General features: G+C 48.1%; 1 protein-coding gene across 1 annotated transcript; it reads right to left on the bottom strand.

Moving 5' to 3' along the window:
- Nucleotides 1-1992: 1992 nt before the first annotated feature.
- LOC307096557 (claudin-34-like) lies at nucleotides 1993-20518 on the bottom strand (the record flags this gene model as incomplete). Its single annotated transcript, XM_079766202.1, has 4 exons — nucleotides 1993-2658; nucleotides 13540-13860; nucleotides 18779-18949; nucleotides 20510-20518. The coding sequence occupies 4 exons, from the start codon at nucleotides 20516-20518 to the stop codon at nucleotides 1993-1995; spliced, it is 1167 nt and encodes a 388-aa protein (XP_079622328.1).
- Between the last annotated feature and the right edge of the window lie 6017 nt (nucleotides 20519-26535).

The following is a 26535-nucleotide window of genomic DNA, read 5'->3' as shown; positions in this document are numbered from 1 at the left end:
CCCATGCCCTGCTCTCCACTCTCTGCTTGCCTCCACCATGCACCATGCGAAGGAAGCCCCAATGCCCTGCAGTGTGCTCTGTCTGCCAGGCCTGGGGGCTTCGCCAACACCAACACACTAAGGAAGTCCCCATGCCCTGTTGTCCTGGCTCTGTCTGTGGGGTCTGGGGGTGTTCCCGCCACCACCTTGCTAAGGAAGCCCCCAAGCCCTGCTGTCTGGGCTCTGTTTGCTGGGCCTGGGTCTTCCTTAGCACAGAGGCGGCAGGGACACCCCCAGGCCCAGCAGATAGAGCCCTGACAGCAGGGCATGGGGGTTTCCTTAGCGCGGAGGCAGCAGGGAAGCCCTGCTGTCCGGTTCTGTTTGCTGGGCCTGCGGCTTCCCTGCTGCTGCCGAAGCCTCCATGCCCTGCTGTCTGGGCTCTGACTGCCGGACCTGGGGGTGCTCCTGTCGCCGCTGCGCTAAGGAAGTCCCCAAGCCCTGCTGTCCTGGCTCTGTTAGCCGGGCCTGGGTCTTCCCTGCTGGCGTGGAAGCCTCCATGCCCTGCTTTCTGGGCTCTGTTTACAGGGCCTGGGTCTTCCCTGCTGCCGCTGTGCTAAGGAAACCTCCATGCCCTGCTGTCCGGGCTCCGTTTGCAGGGCCTGGGGCTTCTCCGCTGGCATGGAAGCCTCCATGGCCTGCTTTCTGGGCTCTGTTTGCAGGGCCTGGGGCTTCCCTGATGCCGCCGCGCTAAGGAAGCCTCCATGCCCTGCTGTTCAGGCTGTTACTGCCGTGTCTGGGGGCGGATCAAAAACCCCTCCAGAGGTGGATATAGCCTCGCTGCTCCTTCGGACAAGCTGGACACCCCAGCAGCAGAGCTGAGGGGAATTGGCGCCGCCATCTGGTGGCTATGGGGGCCGCCATTTTTGTCACAGAGGGACAGTTAATTTGCATATTGCTCTATTATTAGAAAGGATAATAGAAAAATGTGTAAATTGACCATACCTCCGCGAAGCACACAGCCAATCAGGGGTGAATATGCAAATTCACCCAATGAAGTTGGCGGGTCTGTGGGCAGAGGGAACACACACAGGCAACAAGCGGCTGGGAGCAGAGCGGGGCGCCCGCTGCGTCGTTGTTGTGACGCAGTGTGTGTTCCAGTTCCCCTGAAGCTCCGAGCCTAAGCATGCAGGCACAGAGCAGCTTGAGTTGGGGTAAGATGCCAAGCGGCCAGGGACCAGGGGATGCCACTGGATTGTCTTATCCTGTCAGCCCTGCCTGGGGGTGGCTGGCATTCAAAGTCCTTTGGTTTGTGTAGCCGATGGACCAGAAGTGAAACCAAGAGCGTGGGGAGCACCAGGGATTCTGGGAATCATATTTCTGATGGCAGACGCATTGTTGGATCTCCAAAACACTAGAGCAAAGTGAGTCTAGAGCAAGTTACTGTTGAGGATAGGGGATGGAGGGAAAGCAAAAGTGAGAGACGTAAGTAAGAGACATCACAGTTTTGAGGAAATATTAAAGGAAAGATATCCTGCCGTTTATAGGAAATCTCCACCAATGGATCAAAGAAAAAAAAAAAAAGACCTCTATGAAGCTGTGAACACCAAACCAAACTGGGTTGGGGTCTCAGACAATCCCCACATATGATTGCAAAGAAAGACAGAAACCCTGGGATTGGAGAGGACTTCATTGAAGGTACCCGTATTGGACAGGGTGCACGTTGTGCTGAGGGACCCCAACCCCCTGTGCACGAATCTTTGGGCACGAGGCCCATAGTTTACCCAATCATAATAAAGATGGGTGGACAGTGGTTGGCTTGGATTTTTTTTTTAATGGAAGTTCATTAACCAATCAATGAGCCCAATTTGGACATAAAGCAAATGCCCACTTTCTGCTCAAAATGGCCTTTGCTATGGTGGTGAGTCCTTGGAACTATTTCCTAGATCATGCTGATAATACTTCACCCCCATATACTGCTCATTGTGGATTTACAAATCTATGCAACCAGGAATTTCAAACTTCTGAGACCTCAGGGTACACTTGTCTGTTGGGGGGAAGCTGGTAAGAGAGGGTAAACAGCCCACTCAACAACATCAGGATGGTAGCCAGAACCGCCACAGGGACGGTGCTGCCCATCTCCTGCTGGTCGGGCCTGAAGGGGATGTGGAAGGATGGCGGGAAGCATATGCCCTCTTCATTCATCACAGAGTGGTAGTTCCATATCACAGCAATGAAGATAAATGCGCCAGCTATGATGCTCAGGACTCCGGAAGCCAAGAAGAGATTGCAGGTGTTTTCCGTCTGAAGATGAGCCACGCACACTCTCTGCAGGCCCATGACCGTGAGCACTTTCCCCAAGAGAGCCAGGAGGTTGGCAGCCAGCAGCAGGTGCTGAGCCATGTGGATATTGAGGAGCAAGTACGTGTCACTGTAGGGGTAGCGGTGACATGCTATGGCTCTGCTCTGGAGGCTGTTGGACTGGTAAGTGCAGACCTTCCACATCCCTACACAGGCCAGCCCCGGGGAGGGGGCGGAGCTGTTCTCCATGTACCAAACCCACCACTCGGCCAGTCCCATGCAAGTCATGGAGAAGATCCATTCTACGGTGGTGGCAATGAAACCCGCTACTTGGCAGTTGGCACTGTGGACCAGCGAGGTCATTGCCATGTGTCCCGGGAACTGCAAACCAATAGAGCGGGTCATAAGGGTGGGACCCACCTGTCTGGTACCGCGCCCTGGGAATGAGCGAGGTTGTATTGGAGAGGGAAATTCCATATTTCAGAATGGAGATACTTGACCCCCATGTTCTGCTGGGGAAGGGTCATTGGCAACTTTTACTGAAAGCCTTAAAATATGCAGACTTTCACCCTGCAGTGTTTCTAAGTAGTTAGAGCGTCTTCCTTACAGGCCAAAATTTCTAGTTCAATCCCTGGTAAGTGCACATACAAAAAGCAACCAATGAAGGCATCTGTAAGTGGAACACCAAGTCAATGTTCCTTCCTCCCTCCCTCCATCCCTCCCTCTCACCTCCCTCCCTGCCTCCCTTTTTCCCTCCCTCCCTTCCTCCCTCCCTCCCTCCCTCACTCACTCCCTTTCTCCTTGTTCTTCCCTCTTTCCCTCTTTCTTTTCCTCTATTTCTTCCCCCTCTCTGTCTCAAAATTCAACAAAAAATATGTTCAAACTTTCAAAGAGGCAGTTCCACTTATGGGCATTTGTTGAAAGACCCAATTAAGATTGGCTACAAATATTTTACAATAGAGATGGGCATCACAGCGCTGTGTTACATTAAACAATGGGAAACCATGTCAAACCCAAAAGTAGGGTTTGGCGCACTTGGTGTGATGTTTGTTGTCTGGCCCTTCTCACCTCGCATAATGTTTTCAAGGTTCATCTGTATTGTAGCTCCTGGGAGCAGATCATTCCTTTCAATGGCAGAGCCGTCTTCCATTGTATGGATGTACCACAGTTTGTTTATCCCTTCGTCAGTGTGTGGACATTTAGATTAATTTAAATTTTGGCTCTTACAAATTCCATTGCTGTGAACATTTGAGCCTAAAACTTGCATGGTGTATGTTCTCATTTCTGGAGTGTAGATAGGTAGGAGTGAGACCTGTGCGTGGCTCATGCTGTAACTGTATGTGTTTAACTTTGAACAAAGTACTAAGCTGCCTCCCCAAGTGGCTACACTTTTGCAGTGAATGTAGGAACTGCCCGTTGGGAGTTTTTTACATTCGCACCAGCTATATATTCAGGTTCTAATTTCTCTGCACTTTCTCCAACTTTTAACAGTTTTTGATTACACAATGGAATACTAGGCACCTATCAAAAACAAGGATCTCTTGCCCTTTGAGACAGCATGGAGGGACCTGGAAAGTATCATGCTAAGCAAAAGAAGTCAGTTAGAGAAGGACAAGTATCCCATGATCTCACTCTAATGTGGAATCTAATAAGTAACATAAACTGATGAACAGAGTAAATCCAGAGACATAGAGGCATGGAACAGAGGGCGGAGTCTTGGAAGAAAGGCAAGGGGAAGTGATTGGGTGGGAGGTAATTAACTCAGAAACTTGTTTGCATATGCAGAATACATGAACACAGACAATAGGGTGCTGAATTCCTGGGATGTGGGACAGGATGTGCTAGAGGGGGTTGATGGGTGAAAAGGGGGACATATGTAATCTTTCAACAATAAAGATTAAAAAAACACACTGATAAACAAAATGGATCCAGAGACATGGAAGCATAGAACAGAATGTCAAATCTCTGAGGGATGGTGTGTGTGTGTGTGTGTGTGTGTGTGTGTGTGTGTGTGTGTGTGTGTTGTGTAGAGGGGGGTGGGTCGATGGGATAAGATTAATCATTTAATGTATATGCATAACTCATGGATATAGGCAATAGTTCAGTGAATGCCTGGAGTGGGTTCAGGGTGGAGGTAGTTAATGGGACAGGGAAAAAGGACATCTGTAATATTTTCAACCACAAAGAGAAATTTAAAAGTAAAATAAAATAAAAAGTAGAATGTAATGTGACCAAAGGGAAGATGTCCACAATATACCAAGTGCAAGCAGCATGTTACAAACTCCTACAGACAATGGGATCAGAGGGACGGTGAGCTTTAAAGCTATTTATATTGTAAAGAATCACATTCATATAGAAAAATGCACCAAATCTAAGTGTACAGCTCTATGACCTGTCAAGGGGTAAATACACCTATTGCCACCCCTCAGCTTAAAAGAGGTAATATCTCTGGTTTCTTGCTTGTCTTTAGTTTCCCACCTCAGCAGGAATCCCCAAACACCTTGGTTCCCTTCTGCCTGTTTTTCAAGACAGGAATTGTGCCAAGGGCATTCCTGTGTAAATGGCTTCCTTTGCGCCATGAACTAAGGCTATGATTTCAGAGAGAAAGGGAGAGAAAGAGAGAGAGATAGATGCATCAATGAAGAGAGAGAATTATGGATCTGCTGCCTTCTGAACATCCCCTACTGGGGATCAAGCCCTCATCCCGGGCATGTGCCCTGACTGGGATTTGAACCATGACCTCCTGGTTCATAGGTCAACACTAAGCCACTGAGGCACCCTGACCAGGCTGATTTTTTAAATAATCTGTGGCTGTTTAAAACTTTACGTTATTTATCATGAGCATAATTTTTTAAAATAAAAACAATAAAAAAACTTAGGAAGCAATGGAGAATTAATTCTGGCACACAAATATGTTGCAATACTTAGTATTAAAGTAATTCATTCCCTGTAGTACCCAGCAGACATGAGAGGAGAAGAGAATTCAGTATCATGGGAAAAGGTCATGGTGGGTTGAATTTAAAATTGAAATAAGATCCCTGATTGAGGTGGCTTAGCTGCACCCACCACCGGCATTGTCCTGTGTACCAAAAAGTTGCTGGCTTGATTTCTGGTCATGACACATATCTGAGGTGCCAGCATGGTCCCTTTTAGGGGGCATGCAGGAAGCAGCTGACAGATGTTTCTATTCTCTATCTCCCTTGTTCTCTCTCTAAAATTCAGTTAAAATTCATAATACAAAACTAAAAATAAATAAAATGAGGATAAGAAAATTATAAGAGTGTAGCAGGATCTTATTTTTGCCCATTCTGAAATACACTGGGAAGAGAAAACAAGATGGCATCTACTGGGATTACCAGGGATATTTGTATATTTTAAGTTGTAGATAAATGGGGGCATGTACAGCAATACAAGAATAGAAATGAACAAAGGATGAACAGTAGTGGGCATCGAAGCCAGTGCATGGAGAGCTTTGAGGGATTTGGGCTTTATGCTGAGAGGCCCCACAGTGGGAGGGACAGGAGGAGAGAACTCCCAGGCTGATACCAGAAATTCCATCTCATGGCCAGATTTTCATGGAAGTTGCCTTATTTATAACGATCATTCTTTCGGGCCAGATAACCCTGAACAACCTGTGGAAGGAACACTTTAAATGGCATTGTGGGCCTGGTTGGTGTGTCTCAGTTGTTGATAGTCAACCTCTGAACCAGGAGGTCAAGGTTCAATTCCTGGTCAGTTGGATACTCTATTCTCAGTAGGAGTGGTGCAGTAGGCAGCCAATCCGTGTTTTTCATCATTGATGTTTATTCTCCCTCTCCCTGTCCCTTCCTCTCTCTCTCTGAAATCAATAAAAACATGTTCTTAAACTAGACAAGTCTTACATAAAGGATGAACAATTAAAGTGGCCTACCTTCACCTCTCTGCAGGACTGCTGATGACAGTTAACCTGTTCACAGAGCAAATAAATGGATTACATAGACACCCCCACACCACAAGAAATCTCAGGGCTCTCTTAACTAGGGTAAAAAATAAAGCGCAATGGTTACCCAGCCAATACAGAAGGCAGGAGGAGGACGTCTCAGAGGTACAAATGGTAGCAACTGCCAGGCTGTAACAGAGATGAGGAAACCAAACATTCTTATGTTTCCATGGCTCCCAGGGCTGGCCTGCAGGCCTATGACAATAGGCTCCTTAAAGGCCAGAGTCACTGAACAGGTCTTCAAGAGTTGAAGTCTTTCTACTGTAGAAATATCCTTTTTAAGGTCTTAGACCAAATAGTCACTGTAATCCATCCGAGTGTTAAGTAGAAAAACTGGAAGAGAAAGCAAGGTGATGGGGATCAAGTCTCATGATAGGGAGCTAGTCCAGGCCAGGGGGAGGCCTCCCTGAACAGTCCTTGCACCAGGAACTTGGGGCAAAACTTACTTGGGCCGTGGCTGTCACCGGACTCTGCTTTCAGTTGGACCTTACTGTCTCCCTGGAAGAGTTCCTGCTAGGAACTCACAAGGGACATATCAGCTGGGAATGGAGGTGGGTAGGGAAGAGAAGATAGGGCCAAAGGGGCTGGCAAACAGGAAGAACAAGGAATCAAAAGGGCAAAGTGACTCCTGAGTCAGGAAACACTCAGCTCACGGGGCGGGCACTTTGGCAGGCACCTGCTGGTGTCCCGGAGCCCAAGTTCTGCCTCTGCTGGGTCTCCCTCCTCAAGTGCTCTCACAGGGACCTCTCCCTGCCTGGCACCCCCAGCAGAGGCCAGGCACTGTCCCACGCTGGCCCCAAGCCCAAAGGCCACATGGCAGCCTCTTGCTCCTGGCTACTTTTTGAGGATCCATGGAGGAGAAAGAATGAGAGAAATGCCACCTCCCTCAGGTGCCCTCGCTGTGTGCTGTGCTGATGGGAAAGGTGCAGGACACATTCTCTTGCCTTATTCCTGTGAAAAAATAATAAAGTGAGAACCTTAAACAGTCATTCCCAAAGAGCCCTTGACAAGGGCTTAGAACTTAAAAGGGCCTTTTCTATTGTCGTGAGTCCTTGGAACTATTTCCTAGAGCATCAGATAATACTTCACCCCCATAAACTGCTCATGTTGGATTTGCAAAGCTATGCAAGTGGGATTTTCACACTTCTGAGAACTTGGGGTACACTGGGCTGTTGGGGGAAAGCTGGTAAGAGAGGGTAAACAGCCCACTCAGCAGCATCAGGATGGCAGCCAGAACCACCACAGGGACGGTGCTGCCCATCTACTGCTGGTCGGGCCTGAAGGGGATGTGGAAGGATGGCGGGAAGCATATGCCCTCTTCATTCATCACAGAGTGGTAGTTCCATATCACAGCAATGAAGATTAATGTGCCAGCTATGATGCTCAGGACTCCGGAAGCCAAGAAGAGATTGCAGGTGTTTTCCTTCTGAAGATGAGCCACGCACACTCTCTGCAGGCTCATGACCATGAGCACTTTCCCCAAGAGATCCAGGAGTTTGGCGGCCAGCAGGAGGTGCTGAGAGATGCGGATATTGAGCAGTCAGTAGGTGTCACTGTAGGGGTAGTGGTGACACGCTATGGCTCTGCTCTGGAGGCTGTTGGACTGGTAAGTGCAGACCTTCCACATCCCTACACAGGCCAGCCCTGGGGAGGGGGTGGAGCTGTTCTCCATGTACCAAACCCGCCACTCAGCCAGTCCCATGCAAGTCATGGATAAGATTCATCCTAAGGTGGTGACAATGAAACTCGCTACTTGGCAGTTGGCACTGTGGATCAGCGAGGTCTTTGCTATGTGTCCCGGGGAACTGTAAACCAATAGAGAGCATCCTGAGGGTGGGACCCACCTGCCTGGAACCGCCGCCTGGGGATGAGCAGGGCGATATTGGAGAGGGAAATTCCATATTCCAGAATGAAGATCCTCATGCTCTGTTGGGGAAGGGTCCTTTGGCAATTTTTACTGAAAGCCTTAAAATATGCAGACTTTCACCCTGCAGGGTTCCTAAGTGGTTAGAGCGTCTTCCCAACAGGCCAAAATTGCTAGTTCAATCCCTGGTCAGTACACATACAATAAGCAACCAATGAATGCATCGGTAAGTGGAACACCAAGTGAATGTTCCTTCCTCCCTGCCTCCCTCTTTCCCTCCCACCTTCTTTCCCTCCCTCCCTCTTCCCTCCTCCCTCCCTTCCTCCCTCTCTCTCTGCCTCCTTCCTCCTTTCTTTTCCTCTCTCCCTTCCGCGCTCTCTGTCTCAAAATTCAGCAAAAATATGTACAAACTTTCAAACAGGCAGTTCCACTATGGACATTTTTTGAAAGACCCAATTAAAATTGGTTACAAATACTTTAAGATAGAGATGGGCATCACAGTGCTATGTTACATTAAATAATGGGAAACCATGGCAAACCCAACAGTAGGGTTTGGTGAAATAATGTATGCTACATCCATACAATGGAGCTCCATACCAACCTTACAAGTGCAGCCAAGTTGCACTTGGTGTGACGTTTGGTGTCTGCCCTTCTTACTTTGCATAATATTTTCAAGGTTCATCTGTATTGTAGCTCCTGGGAGTAGACCATTCCTTTCAATGGCAGAGCCATCTTCCATTGTATGGATATACCACAGTTTGTTTATCCCTTCGTCAGTTTGGGAACATTTAGATCCATTTTAAGTTTTGGCTCTTACACCTTCCATCTCTGAGAACATTTGTGTCTAAACCTTTGCATGGTGTATGTTCTCATTTCTGGAGTGTTAGGTAGGAGTGAGACCTGTGCGTGGGTCATGCTGTAACTGTATGTGTGTTTAACTTTGAACAAAGTACTAAGCTATCTCCACAATCTTGTCTGTTCTCCACCAACTAACCTCCCCTGCTGGTCCAGTCACCCCTAACTGCGCTCCCCTGCAATCCTAATTGCCCCCAACTGCCCTCCCCTGGCAGCCTGGTCTCCCGTGATTACCAAACATGCAGGTCTGGGTCCTACCAACTGCACTCCCCTGCTGGTCTGGTCCCCCCCAACTCCCCTGCCCTGCAGGCATCGTCCCCTGCAATGACCCTCTGCTGCAGTCCTGGGTTTCCCCATGACTGGCCTCATACCCCCCAACTGCCTTCCCTGGCTGGCCTTGATCTCCCAACCACCCTCCCCTGGAGGCCTGTGTCCCCCACGAACTGTCCTCCACTGCCGGCAAGTCTCCTCCAACTGCCTTCCCCTGCAGGCCTGGTCCCCCCAACTCCCCTCCACTGGAGGCCTGGTCCCCCCCCAACACCCCTCGCCTGGAGGGTTGGTCCTCCCCAACTGCCCAACACTTCTTGCCTGCTCTCCCCCAACTGATCTCCCATGCTGGTCCAGTCACCCCTTACTGCCATCCCTTGATAGCATTATAGCCCCCCCTGCAGGCCTCGTCCCCCTCAACTGCTCTCCCCTGCAGGCATTGTCCCTCCCAACTGCCCTCCCCTATATCCCTGTCCCCCCTCAACAGCCTTCACCTGCCAGCCCAATTGTCCCTAATTGCCCTCCCTGAAGGCCTAGTTGACCCTAACTTCCCTCACCTGCCAGCCCAGTCACCCCTAATTGCCCTGCCCTGTAAGGCTGATTGCACCTAACTGCTCTCTCATGCTGGTCTGGTCTCCCCCAACTGCTGTCCCCTGCAGGCATTGTCCCTCCCAACTACCCTCCCCTATATCCCTGTCCCCCCTCAACAGCCTTCCCCTGCCAGCCCAATTGTCCCTAACTGCCCTCCCTGAAGGCCTAGTTGTCCCTAACTGCCCTCCCCTGCCAGCCCAGTCACCCCTAATTGCCCTGCCCTGTAAGGCTGATTACCCCTAACTACTCTCTCATGCTGGTCTGGTCGCCCCCAACTGCACTCCCCTACAGGCTTGGTCCCCCACAACTGCCCTCCCCTGCAGGCCTTGTTCTTCCCAACTCCCCTCCCTTGCAGGCCTGGTCCCCCACAAGTAACCTCCCGTTCAGGCATGGTCCCATCAACTGCCCTCGCCTGCTGGCCTGGTCCCCCACAACTGCCCTCCCCTGCAGGCTTACGTCTCCCCCACCACCCTCCACTACCAGCCTGGTCTCCCCCAACTGACCTCCCCTGCTGGCCCAGTCACCCCTAACTGCCATCACTTGCCAGCATGGTTGCCTCCAACTGCCCTCCCCTGCAGGCCTAGTCACCCCTAACTGCCCTCCCCTACCAGCCTGATTGCCCCTAACTGCCCTTCCCTGAAGACCTGTTCTCCCTCAACTACCCTGCCCTTAAAACCAGCTTGTGATGACATGGGGCAGCCATATTGTGACAACGTGGGAGTGGACCTTTTGTGATGATATGACAGTGACCATCTTGTGACAAAAGAGTTTGACAATGTTGTCACGACATGGGGTGGCCATCTTGTGATGACCTCTGGGTGCCCATAATATGAGAATGTGGGAGTAGCCATCCTGTGGCAGCCATCTTGTGACAACATAGATGTGGCCATGTTGTGATGACGTGGGGCAGCCATCTTGTGACATTAGGGTGGCCATCTTGTGATGATGTGGTGGCGGCCATCTTGTGGCATCCACCTTGTGATGACATGTGGTGGTCATATTGTAATGAAGTGTGGCTGGCTATTTTCTCGTGGCCATCATGTGATGACATGGGGGCGACCATTGGGTGATAATGTGAGGGTGGCCATCTGGTGATGCAAGGGTGTGAGGATCAATTTGCATATTACCTTTCTATTATATAGAATTAGTTTCAGGTTTTATATTAGTTACAGTGTTACAGAGGACCGGAATAATCATACAATGCAGGAAAGTTTGGAGTTACACTTTATTCACTGTGGTGGGCTTAGAGAAAATGAATTCAAATTCTAAGCAAAGCTACAAGCAGAACTTCCCTTTTTATTAAGGAACCAGCCCTCTGTGCAATTAGTGGTTATCTCACTGCTGTCTTTGAAAACAAGCACAGTTCTAAAAATTATGGGCATAACTAGTCTTGACCTATAAGGTCCGACAGCTAAATTTATGGGCATATCTAGTCTCTGGCCTACAAGGTCAGACAGCTAAGTTTATTGTCCTCATTATTCAAGCAGGCTAAAGCAGGCTAGAAAGCAAAGTTATTTTTTTAGAATAAGAGGCCGTCTAAGAAAAACAGCAGAAAATTCCAAACAGCAGTTTTTACAAAATAGGGTTTTGGCTTCTCAACAGAATAGTGGTCAGACAATCATATTCTTTACAATGTGTTCTCTGATATTTCCAGTACCCACCTGGCATCATACCATCATTACAACACTATTGACTATACTCCCAATTTAAGTGACAATAGGCCTAGAGGTCACTTGTATTGTTCACCCTTCCTTTTCTTTCTCACTTCTTCCCTCACTTACTTTATATAGAATTTCAAATGTCCCAGAAAGCTCAGTGAAGGCCCTGGGACATGTTAATCCTTTTTACAGACCAGGATATTGAGGCCAATTCCAGTTGCCTGTGCAACTGGACTCAGGATGCAGGGAGTCCTCACAACTGCACTCTCCACCTTTCCTAAGGGACAGCCATGAGGCAAAAAGAACTAACATCCCCAGAAGGCTTCTGAGCCTTGTTCTCAAACACCTCTTCATCGTGGATGCTCCACATTCATTCCTCTACCTGCCCCCCGCTCCCATTCTTTATGGCCCCCGCTTCTGTAGAGCTGGTGGTAGGCTTTGCACTCTCTATGCAGGCACATGGGAACTGGGGGCAGGAATAGGCTTGCTTTTGTGCCAAGGCAATAGCAGGGGTCACAGCCTCTCAAGTGTGCAGGCCAGAGTGAGGCCTATTAGCACTAGGAGCTTTGCCGAACCACCACATTGGGATACCCAGCAATGAGGTGCCCTCTGCTGAGGTGGCGCCTCCCCTCAAACTCCACCTCATGGCTGAGGGCCTGCGCACCTCCGCACCAGCATCCTTCCATATCAGCATTTCACACCGGACCAACCTGAGTCATGGGGCCACTGTAGAACCTCACTCTCTGCTGGCAAGACAGATCCCCACCTGCCCACCCCTGCCCCTGCACAAGGCCCCTGCAGTGCACCTAGCTGTGGCACCGCTCTGTGCCCCTTGGGCTACCTGCCTCCTGGCCAGCAGCTTCGCCAATGCTGCAGAGCTCGCCCTGGAGCCGATCCTCAGGCAGAGGTTTGTCTGCTTGCCTGCGGACCCCTCGGCTGTGGCTCTGAGCTGGATGCTTTGCTGAAGCTACATCTTCCTTCAGGCAATCTCCTCAGACTCCCTGTAGCTTGGCTCCAGCAGCCCCACCCCTCCATGGCTCCCTGTAGCCAGCGCCTCACTCAGCTCTCCCAGGCTGCCCACCTGTCAGGATGCTGATGTGGCAACCTTTTGAGGGCAGTGGGGTCCTGGGGCAGGGGGTGGGAGAGCAGCTCCAATAAAGTTTAGTAAACCACTGGTCAGCATTGGGATTGGGCTGCAGGCCCCAGGCTAGTCTGCCTGGGTGGAAAAAAATCCCGCTTAGACCTGGAGTGCCACCCTGGGGCCCCACAACCCTGCCCACCCTGTGAAAGGTCATGATGTGACGGCGTCCCGGACAAATCTGCGTATCCCTCCATTATACATATATATAGATGTGAACTCCATAATACAGGCATTTAAAACTTATCATCATTTCTGGTTTAGCTTTACCCACATATTCACCAATTTTGTGTTCACCACTGGTTCTGCATCCAGTTCCTTCATTCTGTGTCCAATAACTTTCTTGTGAAAGTGTCTCTGATTGTAGATTCTTAATCGGAAAATGTGTTCACTTTGTCCTTATTGTCTTTAAAAATATATGTTTTTATTGATTTCAGAGAAAGAAAGGGTGAGAGAGACAGAGAAACATCCCCTGACTGGGAATTCAGCCTGCTAGAGGGGCATGTGCCCTGATGCTCAACCACGGAGCCAGGGCCTTTGAGTTGTGACAGTATATACAGAATATGTTTGCCTACAGATTTTAGCAGGCAAGCAGCTTCAAAGAGAAAAACCGCTTGCAGAAAAGAGCAGGAGCGGAGAATAGGAGTTTCAGACACACTCTGGAAAGCCAAGCCTGTTTTATTGGGAATGCCTGGATGGTTACAACTCTATGAAGTGTACACAGGACATTTCTTCAGGAAAGCTCCTGCCAGCCATTGCAGAGGGCGGGCCCTCATTCACACCTTTGGCGTTGACAGTTTGGCTTTCTCCTGCTCCATGGAACAGCTATCCATGGAGAAAATCATGACGCTTATGAGGGAGAAGATGGAGGCCAGGACACCCAGCGGCAGCACATAGGAGATGCACTTACTGTGGACCATGTCTTTGTTAACAGGAACTTAGGTGGAAACTCCAGGGTGGTTTGGCCGGAAAGGTCTGTGATAAAGTTGCAGGCCACCGTGAGCATGAGGCAGAAGCAGCTGAGGGAGAGATGAAGGGCGGAGGAGTTGTAGCAGGTGCGGAAGAAGTGTGGGAACTGTGCGTGGATCCAGCTGGCCCAGACCGCCAGAGTGCTGAACACCAGGGACACCGGCGCCAGGAAGTTGGCCAGCAGCATCAGGTCCTGGCCATAGTAGATCTCATCCAAAATGCCCCAGTTCTTGTTGAGCCAGGCTAACACGGACACCTCCAGCTTCAGGCCGGACACGTTAAGGGTTTTGAAATAAGAAGGTTCCCAAAGTCCAAAGTAAGAGATGTGAAAATGTATGAGATGCTAGTTTCATCATCATTTATCAGAGAGAAGAACTGGAATGACTTAAATGTCTATTAATAGAAGAGTGTTTAACTCAATTATGTTACATTCAGGATTAAAGTGCATTATTACATGACTATTACCCAGACTGAACTGTCTGAAGAAATTTCTGTATCATATCAAAAAAAAGTGCATAATAATACATTTGGTATGACCATTTTGTCAAAAGAAATACATAAAGATGTAATTTTATTTATATTTACAAATAGATATATACATACTTTTTTAAAAACTAGAAGGAAGTACACAGATCAGCTGAGAGGGGAAGATTTTCATTTCTATGTATGTATTTTTTGTAATTTGCATGGTTTGTAATGGAAAACATACTTACTTTTGTAGTTAAAAATAAACATGACCTTGAAGATTTATATGTTGCCTAAAATAAGTCATGCCTATTTACTTTTTTACTCATCCCTCACTCAAAATCCCACCTTTACATGTTGGCTTCTTTCGGGTGCAAGTTAAAAATATCCTGATGTGTTCTGCATGAAGCAAGTATATCGTGTGAAGCAACATCTAGATTGTGGGCTAACTTATTTGGATCTCTTTTTCATTTGAACCCAAGGGAGCAGTTGCTGGACTAACCAGAAATGGAGTTCCCAGGGCTTCTCTCTGCTGATTAACATGAGGGAATGAGGCCCACTCAGAGTGAATTCCATAGGGAGCTCCCCAGGAAGAAGCTATTTGGCTCCTCCAAACCCTAGCTCCTTGCTGGGAAGCCTGATATGCCCAGTAGAGTATCGACTCCCCAGGGGAAAATGCCCTCTACATGTTACCCATTGGAAAGTTCCCTCATGAGATGGGATGGGTTGACAGCCAGTCTTATGACCTCCTCGCCAACAGAAGGATGAGAGAATGGATCCCAGGCCCAGTGAGTGTTGGTGGAGTGAGGGAGTCAGGGAGGAGAAGGCTGCCTTTGCAGGAAAACATGCCAGCTTGTGGACCTTTGGGTGAGTCTGTGTCTGCACCTGGGGGGATGGGGACATGTCATTCCTGAAGACCAAATTAGAAAGTCCCCTTATATCTTATTTAGACATTTTACCAGCAGTCCATGTGGAAGGGCCTGAGCGTTCAGAAGATCGGAGATGGCACATATACTTGGGAACTGCAGGGAATGGGGATGGGTGAGGAATGTCCAGCCAACAGGAAATGGTCCACCAGGAGAAAGAACCCCTGAAATGCAAGAGGTGTGGTCAGGTAGAGTGTGGGGCTCAGAACCATGCCAGCAAATCTTTGCACCGCTTCAAAGATTTCTTACATGTGTATATTGTGCTCTGTATGGGCCATGCCCTACTTCAAACACATGAATATTAATGCATTCTGTTAATATGACCCACAAATACATATAAATGATCCCATTTCATAGATGAGGATCCTGAGCACAGAGAGTTTAAGTAACCTACTCAAGGTCACAAGATATAAATAGCACACCCAGGCTCCAAAGCCCTTACTGTTGACACTGTACTTTCTGGCTGTCCTAATATAGGTTGACATTTATTCATATCAAAAGAGTAAATACTAGACCTGGTCTGTGTTGCTAATGGGTAGAACTTCAGCCCACTGTAGGGTCACACGTTCAATTTGGTAATGGGCACACGCCTGAGTATCAGGTTCAATCCCTAGCCCCAGTTAGGGTACATGTAGGAGGCAACCAATTGATGTATCTATCACACTAAGGTTTCTCTCTGTCACTTTCTCTTTCTCTCTGTCTTCATCAGTCCCTGTCCTCCCTGCTCTTACACTTGTTCTAAAAACCAAGGGGTCGAATATTCTCAGGTAAGGATTAACAACAAAAAATAGTATAAATGAAAAGAAAATCCCATGATCATTTTAATAATGAGCATATATTGGCTTCTCTATGCCCCATAAAAATGAAAGTGACCCTGGCTGGTGTTGCTCAGTTGATTGAAAATTGTCTCATGTACCAAAAGGTTGGCGTTTCGATTGCCCTCAGGACACATGCCTGGGTTGCGGGCTTGATACTCAGTAGAGGGGGTTGCAAGAGGCAGCAGATTTATGACTCTCTCTTATCAGTGATGTTTCTATCTCTCCCTCTCCCTTCCTGTATGACATCAATAAAAATATATTAAGAAGAAAAGGAAGGAAATTTGGACACATGCTACAACATGGTTGAACTATGAAGACATTCTGCCAAGTGAAAAAAGTCAGTAACACAGACATAAGTACTGTATCATTTCATGTATATGAGGTCCATAGAGCAGTCAAACTCAGAGTGACAGAAAACAACTCTGGGTGCCAGGGCCTAGGGAGAGGAGGGTTCATTGAAGACAGTTTCAGTTTGGGGAGGTGAAAAAGTTGTTGAAATGATGGTGGTGATGATGACACTGCAATGTTAATGTCCTAAATACGGCTAAACTGTGCATTTAAAAGTGGTTGAAATGGTCAATTTTATATTGTGTTATCTCTACATAAAAAGCCCAGTGACCACAATGACCGGAATGATTGGTGTGTATGACGTGCACTGCGACAGCCAACCACACTGATCTGGGCCCCCAACATCCTCCAGCCCTCTGGCCAACCCAGCCCCCAATTGGCCTCCAACACCCAGTTTGGGAGTGGGGCTGGCTGGCCAATTGCCCACGGCCCCACCCTCCCTCCAGCCCAGCTTTATTGGCCCCCATTGTGGCAGACCAGCTGGACACCACCCATGCACAAATTTGACAAATTTGTGCAATGGGCCTCTAAGATGTATATGTATGTATGCATGTATGTATGTGTATATATATATATATATATATATATATATATATATATATTCTATCTAATAAAAGAGTAATATACACATTAACCATCACTCCGCTACACCCACAAGCCTCGCCCACAAGCCATGGCTACAAGCCTATTAGGATCGAGTATGCAAATTAACTCAACCAAGATGGCTAGGGCCACAGAGAGAGCAGGAGGGAGGCTTGGGTTTCCCCAGCAATGGAGGAAGCCAAGCTTTCCACACACCCTGTCTGGCCCAGGCCTCCGCTTAAGGCTACAAAGTTTCAGTTATAGAAGATACATAAATCCCAACAGAAATGGCTGCGGCCACAGAGCTGGAGAGAGCAGGAGCCTAGGTGTGCCCCTGGCGATGGAGGAAGTCAAGCTTCTGCAGCCCTGTCTGGCCCAGGCCTTTGCTACAGACTACAAAGTTTCATTAATAGAAGATACATAAATCCCAACAGAAATGGCTGCCACCACGGAGCAAGCAGGAGGCTTGGTTAGGTTCCAGGCTACAAAGTTTCAATTGTAGAAGATAAATAAACCCCATATATCAGGGCCTCTGCTTGTGTCACCAGGGAGCATGGCCATCCTGCAAACCACCACAAGCCTCTCTCCCAGGAAACCCCACGCCCCAAGGGAACCCTGATCCAGGACACCCTTCAGGGTAAACCAGCTGGCCCCCACCCATGCACCAGGCCTCTATCCTATCTAATAAAAGAGTAATGTGTAGATTGACCATCACTCCAACACACAAGATGGCTGCCCACATGTGGTCAAAGATCCTGCCCCCATGTGGACACAGGATGGCCATCACAAAGTGGCCAGCATGGGAGGGGAGTTGGGAGGGACCAGGCCTGCAAGGGAGGGCAGTTAAAGGGTTACCAGAGTGGCAGAGTAGGGTAGTTGGGATCAAACAGGCGATCAGGCAGCAGGGGAGAAACCAGGCCTCCAAGGGAGGGCAGGTGGGGCAATCAAGCCTGCAGGGGAGGGCAGTTAAGATTTTACCAGGCTGGCAGAGGAGGGAAGTTGGGATCAAACAGGCTGGCAGGGGAGCAGTTAGACATTAAACAGCCAGGCAGGGGAGCAGTTAGAGGGCAATCAAGAAGGTAGGCAGGCGAGTGGTTGGGAGCCAGTGGCGGAATTGTGCCTAAACGGGCATTCGGACAACCCTCGAGGGGTCCCAGATTGGAGAGGTTGCGGCTGGACTGAGGGACACCCCCCTCCCCCTTGCACAAGTTTTGTGCACTGGCCTCTCTCTATATATACAAAAGACTAGGCAAGTGACTGGCTGACAAGCCAGCTGATAGGTAAGACCCATACTGATCACCAGGGGACAAATTCTCAACGCAGGGCCTGCCGAGTGATAGAAACTTTGCAGAGTGCCCTTTTGCACTCTGGGACCCCTTGGGGGAAGTGGGGCTGCCAGTTTCAGCCTGATGCCCGCAGGCCGGGCCAAGGGACACCACCTCCCAGAGCGATACCGCTGACTCTGCAGATGCCCTTTGAACCCCGGTGATGCCCCAGGTGGGGCTGGCTGGGAAGGGACCATGGGAGGTTGGCTCCAGGGCATTTCTGGCACATCTTGACAAGTCCCACCCCGTTGGCCACCTTGTAATTAATTTCCTTTCAATATCCACAGATTCATGCGCCAGGTCGGTAGTCTTACGCTATATAATAAAAGGCAAATATGCAAATCGACCAAACAGTGGAGCAACCAGTAGCTATGATGCACATTGACCACCAGGGAGCAGACACTCGATGCAGGAGCTGCCCCCTGCTGGTCAGTGCACTCTCATGGGAAGCAGGCCTAAGCCATCAGTGGGATATCCCTCAAGGGCTCCCAGACTTTAAGAAGGTATAGGCCAAGCTGACACCCCCACCCCCTTCTGAGTGATGAATTTCATGCACTGGGCCTTAGTTCTATAATAATATAATCCTAATATGCAAATTGACTAAATGGCGGAATAACTGGTCACTATGATGTGCACTGACCACCAGGGGGCAGACGCTCAATGCAGGAGCTTCCCCCGGGTGGTCAATGAGCTCCCACAGGGGGAGCACCACTCACCCAGAAGCTAGGTTCACAGTTAGTGAGGGCAGCAGCAGTGGGCGGAGCCTCTCCTGCCTCTGGGGAGCAGGAGGAAGTCCCCAAGGGGTACAGGACTGCCAGAGGGCACATCCGGGCTGAGGGACCATTCCCCTCTCCCCAGTGTATGAATGTCGTGTACAGGGCCTCTAGCTGTAACATAAAAGGACATAAGAAAGCTGATCATTTATAAAGAGAAATATGTGTTTGTTTTATGAAAGGAGCAAGGCCCTGTGATTCGACCAAGCTATCAGCTAAGAGGCTTGTAGACCAGCCTACAAATGTGATGATGCTCATTTCTGTCTAATTAAGGTAGCCAGTCCCAGCTGGTGTGACTCAGTGGTAGAGCATTTCCCTATCAACCAGGAGTTCGTGGTTTGATTCCTGACCAGGGTACATGCCCAGTTTGTGAAATGGATCCCTAGTAGGGGGCATGCAGACAGCTCACCCATGATTCTCTCTCATCATTGATATTTCTATCTCTCTCTCCCTCTCCTTTCCTCTCTCTCTAAAAGCAATAAAGACATGTTTTTACAAAAGAAGAGTTTTAACATAAATGATAAACAAATAAAGGTGGCCTACGTTCACCTCTCTGCAGAATTGCTGGTGACAGTTAACTCGTTCACAGAGCAAATGAATGGATTACATACACACCAGCACCCCACCCCAAGAAATCTCAGGGCTCTCTTAACTATGGTAAAAAATAAAGCACAATGGTTACCCAGCCAATACAGAAGGCAGGAGGAGGACGTCTCAGAGGTACAAAGGGTAGCAACTGCCAGGCTGTAACAGAGATGAAGAAACAAAACATTCTATGTTTCCATGGCTCCCAGGGCTGGCCTGCAAGCCCACCTTAAAGGGCCAGAGCCATGGAACAGGTCTTCAAGAGTTGAAGTCTTTCTACTGAAGAAATGTCCTTTTTGAAGTCTTAGACCAAATAGTAACTGTAATCCGTCAGGGTGTTAAGTAGAAAAACTGGAAGTAGAGCCATGGTGATGGGGAGCAAGTCTCATGATAGGGAGCTAGTTCCAGGCCACGGGGTGGTCTCCCTGATCAGTCCTTGAACCAGGACCTTGGGGCGAAACTGACTTGGGCCCTGGCTGTCACCAGACTCTGCTTCCAGTTGGACCTTACTGTCTCCCTGGAAGAGTTCCTGCTAGGAACTCACACGGGTCACGTGAGCTGGGGATGGAGGTGGGCAGGGAGGAGAAGAAAGGGCCAAAGGGGGTGGCAAACAGGGAGAACAAGGTAGCAAAAGGGCAAAGTGACTCCTGAGTCAGGAAACACTCAGCTCACAGGGCGGGAACTGTGACAGGCACCTGCTGGTGTCCTGGAGCCCAGGAGCTGCTTCTGCTTGGTCTCCCTACTCAAGTGCTCTCACCGGGACCCCTCCCTGCCTGAAACCCCAGCAGAGGCCAGGCACTGTCCCACACTGACCTCCAGCCAAAAGGCCACATGGCAGCCTCTAGCTCCTGGGCACTTTGGGAGGATCCCAGGGAGGAGAAAGAATGAGAGAATTACCACCGCCCTCAGGTGCCCTCGCTTTGTGCTGCCCTGATGGGAAAGGTGCAGGACACATTCTCTTTCCTTATTCCTGTGAAAAAATAATAAAGTGAGAACCTTCAACAGTCATTCCCAAACAGCCATTGACAAGGGCTTGGAACCCTTTTCCCTGCTTCCCCAGAGCAGAACCCGCTGTGGTGGCCACCTCACCTGCTGCATCTGAACCCTTATGACCTGTCCACTTGCTCTCTGTTGACAGTGAAGGCAAAGAGGGGTCAAGAGACAGCTTTCCACAGCCCCAGAGGTTCTGGAATTACCCTTGTGACCAGCCTGAGGCAGGCGCACTGCCCTGCACAGGGTATCAGGTTCCAGAATCTGGTCCTCATCAGAAGCATGTCTCCCAAGAGCTTCCTTTTGCAAATAACCAGAGGTTTGACTCACATAAATAACACACATCTGGTTTGAAACTTATATATCCTTTCAGTCTGTTAACAAGGCCTTCTTCGGGGACAGATTTCATGGGGGGAAACATGGTGTTTACCTCAGAACCATTTCCCAGCCTTCCAGACCTGCAAGGAGAATGGGTAAGACATCGCCCAAGGCCAGCCCTGAATGTCCCATGGGACCCAGAGGCTCCTTTCAAAGCCCCAGGATGGGGGCCAGGGTCTCTCACTCAATGTAGAGGCTCTGACTTCCTCCCAGTTCTAAGGACACTGTGCAAATCACATAAGACAGAGAAGGGGCAAATCACAGCAGGCAGAGAAGGGGCTTCTACCACTTTACACTTGCTCTATCAGAGGAAAGAGGGAAGCATCCCTTGCCCACAGCCAAAGGATTCATTGAATATTCTAGGGTCCTCTGGCAATGTCTTTGGAACACATGTTTATATAGCTGACAGACGTATGCCCCAGGGAAAAATTTTGTCAGACACTCTGCTCTCAAAGACTTAAGTACTCTTTGAGAACAAAGTCATTTCATGACAGCCCTTGGATTTTTCTCCTGTAGCTCTCAAATTGAAGGGAGTCTGTCTCAATTTAAACCTATTAAAGACCTCCCCCAGTTAATGGTTGAGTTTTAATTGAGTCCCTTGAAATTTCATCACTGCTGTGAGAAAAGGAACAGGGTGTGGGTCAGGTGTATGTTATTTCCTCAAAGTTCTTGACTAGATGTTTTAGAGGCATTTCTCCCTGAAAGACATCTAGTTAATATGAGCTGAAAGAAGCCAGCAGTCAGTGAATGAGCTGAAGTTGTTGTCTCTCCTGACATGCCTATAAACATGATTTTGGAATGTAATGAGATGAGGATGTTAGTAGGGGAGGAGGGGCTTACACCTTACCTAGGGAGTGAGTTTGACCACCCATGAAGCATGGGAGAGAAATATTTTTTCACACAGGGTATACCTATCGGGTGTGGTTCTGATAGAAGTTACCTAGATTTGTAGAAACAAGACCTATGCCTACTGGGAATCTAATTTAGCTTTAAGAGGTAGGTAGCAATTTCATAAACAGGACAATTGGCTCCTTTTCTTCAGCAAACCAAAATCTTTTTACAAAAATAGCAAAGAAGGTGTTGAAGGGGAGTGCTTTAAATTGAGACTTAAGAGGCAGAGTGAACATATTATGCAATAAAATAAATAAAATTGTACACTTATGTTTTATAATATATTTTTATTTATTTCAGAGAAGGAGAGAGAGATAGAAACATCAATTATGAGAGAGAATCATTGATAGCCTGCCTTCTGCATGCTCTTTACTGGCGATTGAGCTCACAAACCTGGGCATGTGCCCTTGACCCAAATTGAACCTGGGACCTTTCAGTCCCCAGGCCAATGCTTTATCCACTGAGCCGAACCAGCTTGGACTATACAATTAATTTTGAAGCATTTAAAAAAAGTAGGTATTCAATAATAACAATAATAAGTTGTTAACTTTAAAGGTATACTATGGTTATGCAAGGAAATGTACTTTTTTTAGAGACTAGTTTTGAAGTGTATAAAAATGAAGAAATGTGATGTCTGAGGTTTTCTTTAAAGTTCTACAGAGAAAGAAAAATAGAGGAAAAGAAGGGAAGAAAGGAGAGAGAAAATGAATATGGCAGAATCATGATACTTGCTGAGTCTGGTAATGGAAGGGGGGTTTCCTTCCACTATTCTGCTTTTGCACATTTGGGGAAATTGCATATACAGGTGGAGAGATGTTAGGGCCATGACATAGAAGGTCAGGTCGGTTGTGTGTAGTGGGAGTTTGAGAGGGAGTTTTGAGAATTCCAGCAACTCTCATTTCTGCACTATAGTTGTATAATATTAGTTATTTACCCAACAAGAGGCCCAGTGCGTGAAAAATCATGCACTGGAGGGGAGGTCCCTTAGTCCCGCCACCCCCCCTCATAGGCCAGGAGCCCTCAGGGGCAACAGGCAGCCTGGCAATCAGGGGAAGGCAACCCCCCATCATACCTGTGCTGCTTCCACTGCCTGAAGCTCAAGCCTCAGCCAGCCCTGGTTACCTGAGTCTTGGGCGTCCCTGGGAGGTTGGGCAGCCGCCAAACAAGACTTGCCTGTGCCTCAGGCCTCCCCTGGGCAGCTGGGGGGCTGAGGGGATTGGGGGACTCCGGAGGCCTTTGACTGATCCATGGTAGGGATTCCCTATTCACAAGTTAGATCCCCAGTACGGAAAGGGACATCGTCCTGCCAGCTAGTCTGAGGCCTGAACTCATAAAGCCAAACCTGTCATCCCCCTGGATCCATCCCCTGGATTGAATTCAAATAATTGTGGACACTAAACACAGTTATATTCCTTTCAGCAAAATGCTAAGCTGGCATAAACCTTTGCTTAGTATCCGTGTCCTGTACTAAGAATATGAAACCCTTTGTGGAGGCTAGGTCATAATGTGAGAAGACTCTCCCCACATGTCCCTACTTCCCCTCAATCAAGGAGGTTGTAAACCAACTCTGAGCCACAGTCTTGCCCTGGGTTTTATGTCTGAAGAGTGGACACCACCAAGCCAGTTCCGGGAAAGCACTTAAGTGTACACAGTTGAAGGTCACTCTGGGCATTTGGGTGTATGGAGGACCACCCTGAGGGGCAATACAACCGAGTTAAATGGAGATGTCATACTGTGTGGTTGGATCTCATAGTCAACGGACAGTCAGCTCTCCAGCAAGAAACAGGCTCCCTGTCCACATGCCACTGCATTCTGGCCCTGGGCTGTCTCATTTGGCTCACTGAGTGGCCTGCAAGAGGAGCACCTGGGAAGAAGGCCACACACCCAAGCCCAGGGGCAGGGCTCCATGTGTGCCTCTCATCTCCCTTAATATGAGGGAGTCAGTCCTGCTTTTTCTCCTACTGCCAATCATGCAGTGCCAGGCACTCATGTGCTTGCTGCTCTCTTCTGGGTGTAAGCAGCTTCCTAGCTTGCAACACAGAGCACCTGGCCCTTCATACTTCACCCCCAACTGCCCCCCTTCTAGCCTGCTTGCCCCCAAATGCCCCCCCTGCTGGACTTCTCACCCCCTTCTTCCCTCCCCACTGGCTTGCTCACCCCCAAATGCCCCCCTGCTGGCCTGCTCACTTCAAATGCCTCCCCGTTGTCCTGATCACCTCCACTGACCCCCACTGATGACCTGCTCACTCCCAACTAGCCCTCCTGCTAGCCTGCTTACCCCCAACGACCCCTGCCATCCCATACTGGCCTGATCACCACCCCCCCGGGCGACCCAAGGTCCTAGGCCCTCCTTTTGTTCTTTTTCTTTTCAGCACCTCCTTGAGTGGAGGTCAGGGCCAGCTGGGAGCAAGTATCTAGGATTTATTTATGTTGTGTAATTGAAACTTTGTAGCCTTGAGCAGATGACAAGGCCGGCCAGCGCAGGCGAGAAGCTTGGCTTCCTCCATTGCCGGGGGTAACCCAAGCCTCCTGCTTCCTCCAGCTCCATGGCCGCCACCATCTTGTTTGGGTTAATTTGCACACTCGCTCCTGATTGGCTGGTGAGTGTGGCTTGGCATAGCAGAATGATGGTTAATTTGCAGGTTTCTCTTTTATTAGTGTAGATACTAGAGGCCCAGTGCATGAAACAGATTAAGTATTCTCCTTGGAAAACCTAAATGAAAAAAAGTGTCGAGGAACCTCCAACAAGTCTGCAAAACAATTGTTCACCTCCTTCCTATGGCATTTTGTATGTCCTCAACTTTTAAAGGAATAGTATAAGTAGGAAGAAAAATTACATATGGAATGATATCAATGTTTGGAGAAATCTAAATGTAAGCATCCTTTTGCTTATTGAAACGACATCAGCACCTGACTGATATGGAAATAATAAGATTGAAACAGAGATTGCACTTAAACAGAACCAGTTATCTTTCCTGATTACACCTCTGAATGAAATGAACAAAAGTGCCCCTTGATAGGGATATGTATTTTACTGTAGAACTACTCATGCACTTTCTCTTCAACTATTTGACATTTAAGGTACCATAAAGGGTATGCTCACCCAAACATCGAGTTATCATGAGGCCTCAGTATTTTTATCAATGAATGTAAACCAAAAACATGAACAGGAAACGTTTTCAAAAATTCACCTCTTGGCTTGTTGAGTGTATAGTTATCAACAAAACTTCCAACATTAATTTTAAAAATTACCACAAAAATGGGTGGTTTCTTAAAATTAATTTTATTAGAATAGTGTATGTGAAATTCATTGAAAAATTTGGAAGCTGGAACCTCATTTATTTAAGGACTTTAAAGTCTAGCATGTCAGATTGGGGGGCAGTGAGGGAATAAGCCCTGTTCATATTGGCTCAGTGAGACCTTTTTTCATTGCTACCTGGTATGCTACTGGGTTGGTGAAACACTTAATAAAGCCACTTGCACATCAAATTTACTCAGCTAAATTTTACCAATGTAGGTTTGAATTGATAATGTACTTTAGTGCAGAGAAAAACAAGAAGGCAAACAATAGCAAACTCCCCAGTACAGAATAGAACACATTATATACAATCCTCTGGGAAAGTGGACTAGAAAGGATGATTAAAGGAGAAGAAGGAACAGCATAAAGATTCTGACTATGACAAAAGGCTCCTTCTTGTGTTTCTTAAATGGACATTATGGGTATCAAAACCAAAGTTATTTTATATTTTTAGATATATTTATTTTTATTGTTTTCAGAGAGGAAGGAAAGAGTTAGAACCATCAATGGTGAGAGAGAATCATTGATTGGCTGCTTCCTACAAGACATCTATGGGCTTGGAGCACACAACCCAGGCATGTCCCAGACTGGGAATTGAACCCTGAGCTACTGGTTCAAAGGTCAAAACTCAACCCCTGAGCCAAGCAGGCCAGGCTTTGGCTCTTCTTTATTCAGAGGCTTCCCTTTAACAGCCCTGTCTCCCAGCTGCCCTAAATCCAACCTGCCTGACTGCTGTGCAGATGGGTAGACTCTGGATACATTCAATAGTAAGAAACCGACTATGTGTGCCTTACTCTCCCTGCTTGCTTTCTGATGGCCTGGAGACCCCCATCCATAGGGCCTTCATGTACAGGATCCCTGTGCACCACCAGTCACCACCTACCCAGGGCCCTTGTATGCCCATTTTTATAGATGATGTCTCTATCTAAACATGCACTTTCTAAGACTCATTGCCTTGGTAATGTGCCTAATTAAATATTTTGATGGAAAAATCCAAATTCTAATGAAGAATTTTGCTGCATTTCTGTGTTGTGGTCTCCAGAACAAATAAAGTGTCAAGTGCAGGACACCCTGTTGAGGGACAACATGCAGCAATGAGTTTTCTTTTGTTTTGCCTTGTTTTAATGTGGTGGGTTTTTTAATTGATTCTTTAGAGAGAGATGAATGTAGAGAGAAAGACAAAGAAGCATACATTGAGCCAGAAATATTAATGGTTGCCTGGGGACCAGATCTGCCACCTGGACATGTGGCCTGAACAGGATTCAAACAGGTGACCTTCGTAATGCACAAGACTATGCCTAGCCACACTGGCCAGGGTGCACTGACTTTCACTTTTCTTCCTTAACTTGCATCTGGTGGCTAATAATCACTATTAATACTAATAACAGTGGGCAATTCCATAACAGGACATGCTGACAAGGGCTTTACATAAGTTATCCCCACAAGTGAATCTCACCACAACGTAATGGGACACAGTCTCTATGTGTGGTGAGGAACCAACACCCAGATCATGCGATGTTTAGCCCACGCCCTTCCTCCCCCAGAACCTCCCCGTTTT

This window comes from Cnephaeus nilssonii, assembly GCF_951640355.1.
Source record: "Cnephaeus nilssonii genome assembly, chromosome: Y".
Classification (NCBI taxonomy): domain Eukaryota; kingdom Metazoa; phylum Chordata; class Mammalia; order Chiroptera; family Vespertilionidae; genus Cnephaeus; species Cnephaeus nilssonii.
The sequence above is the reverse complement of the archived record's forward strand: the minus strand, read 5'-3'. Positions and strand labels throughout refer to the sequence as shown.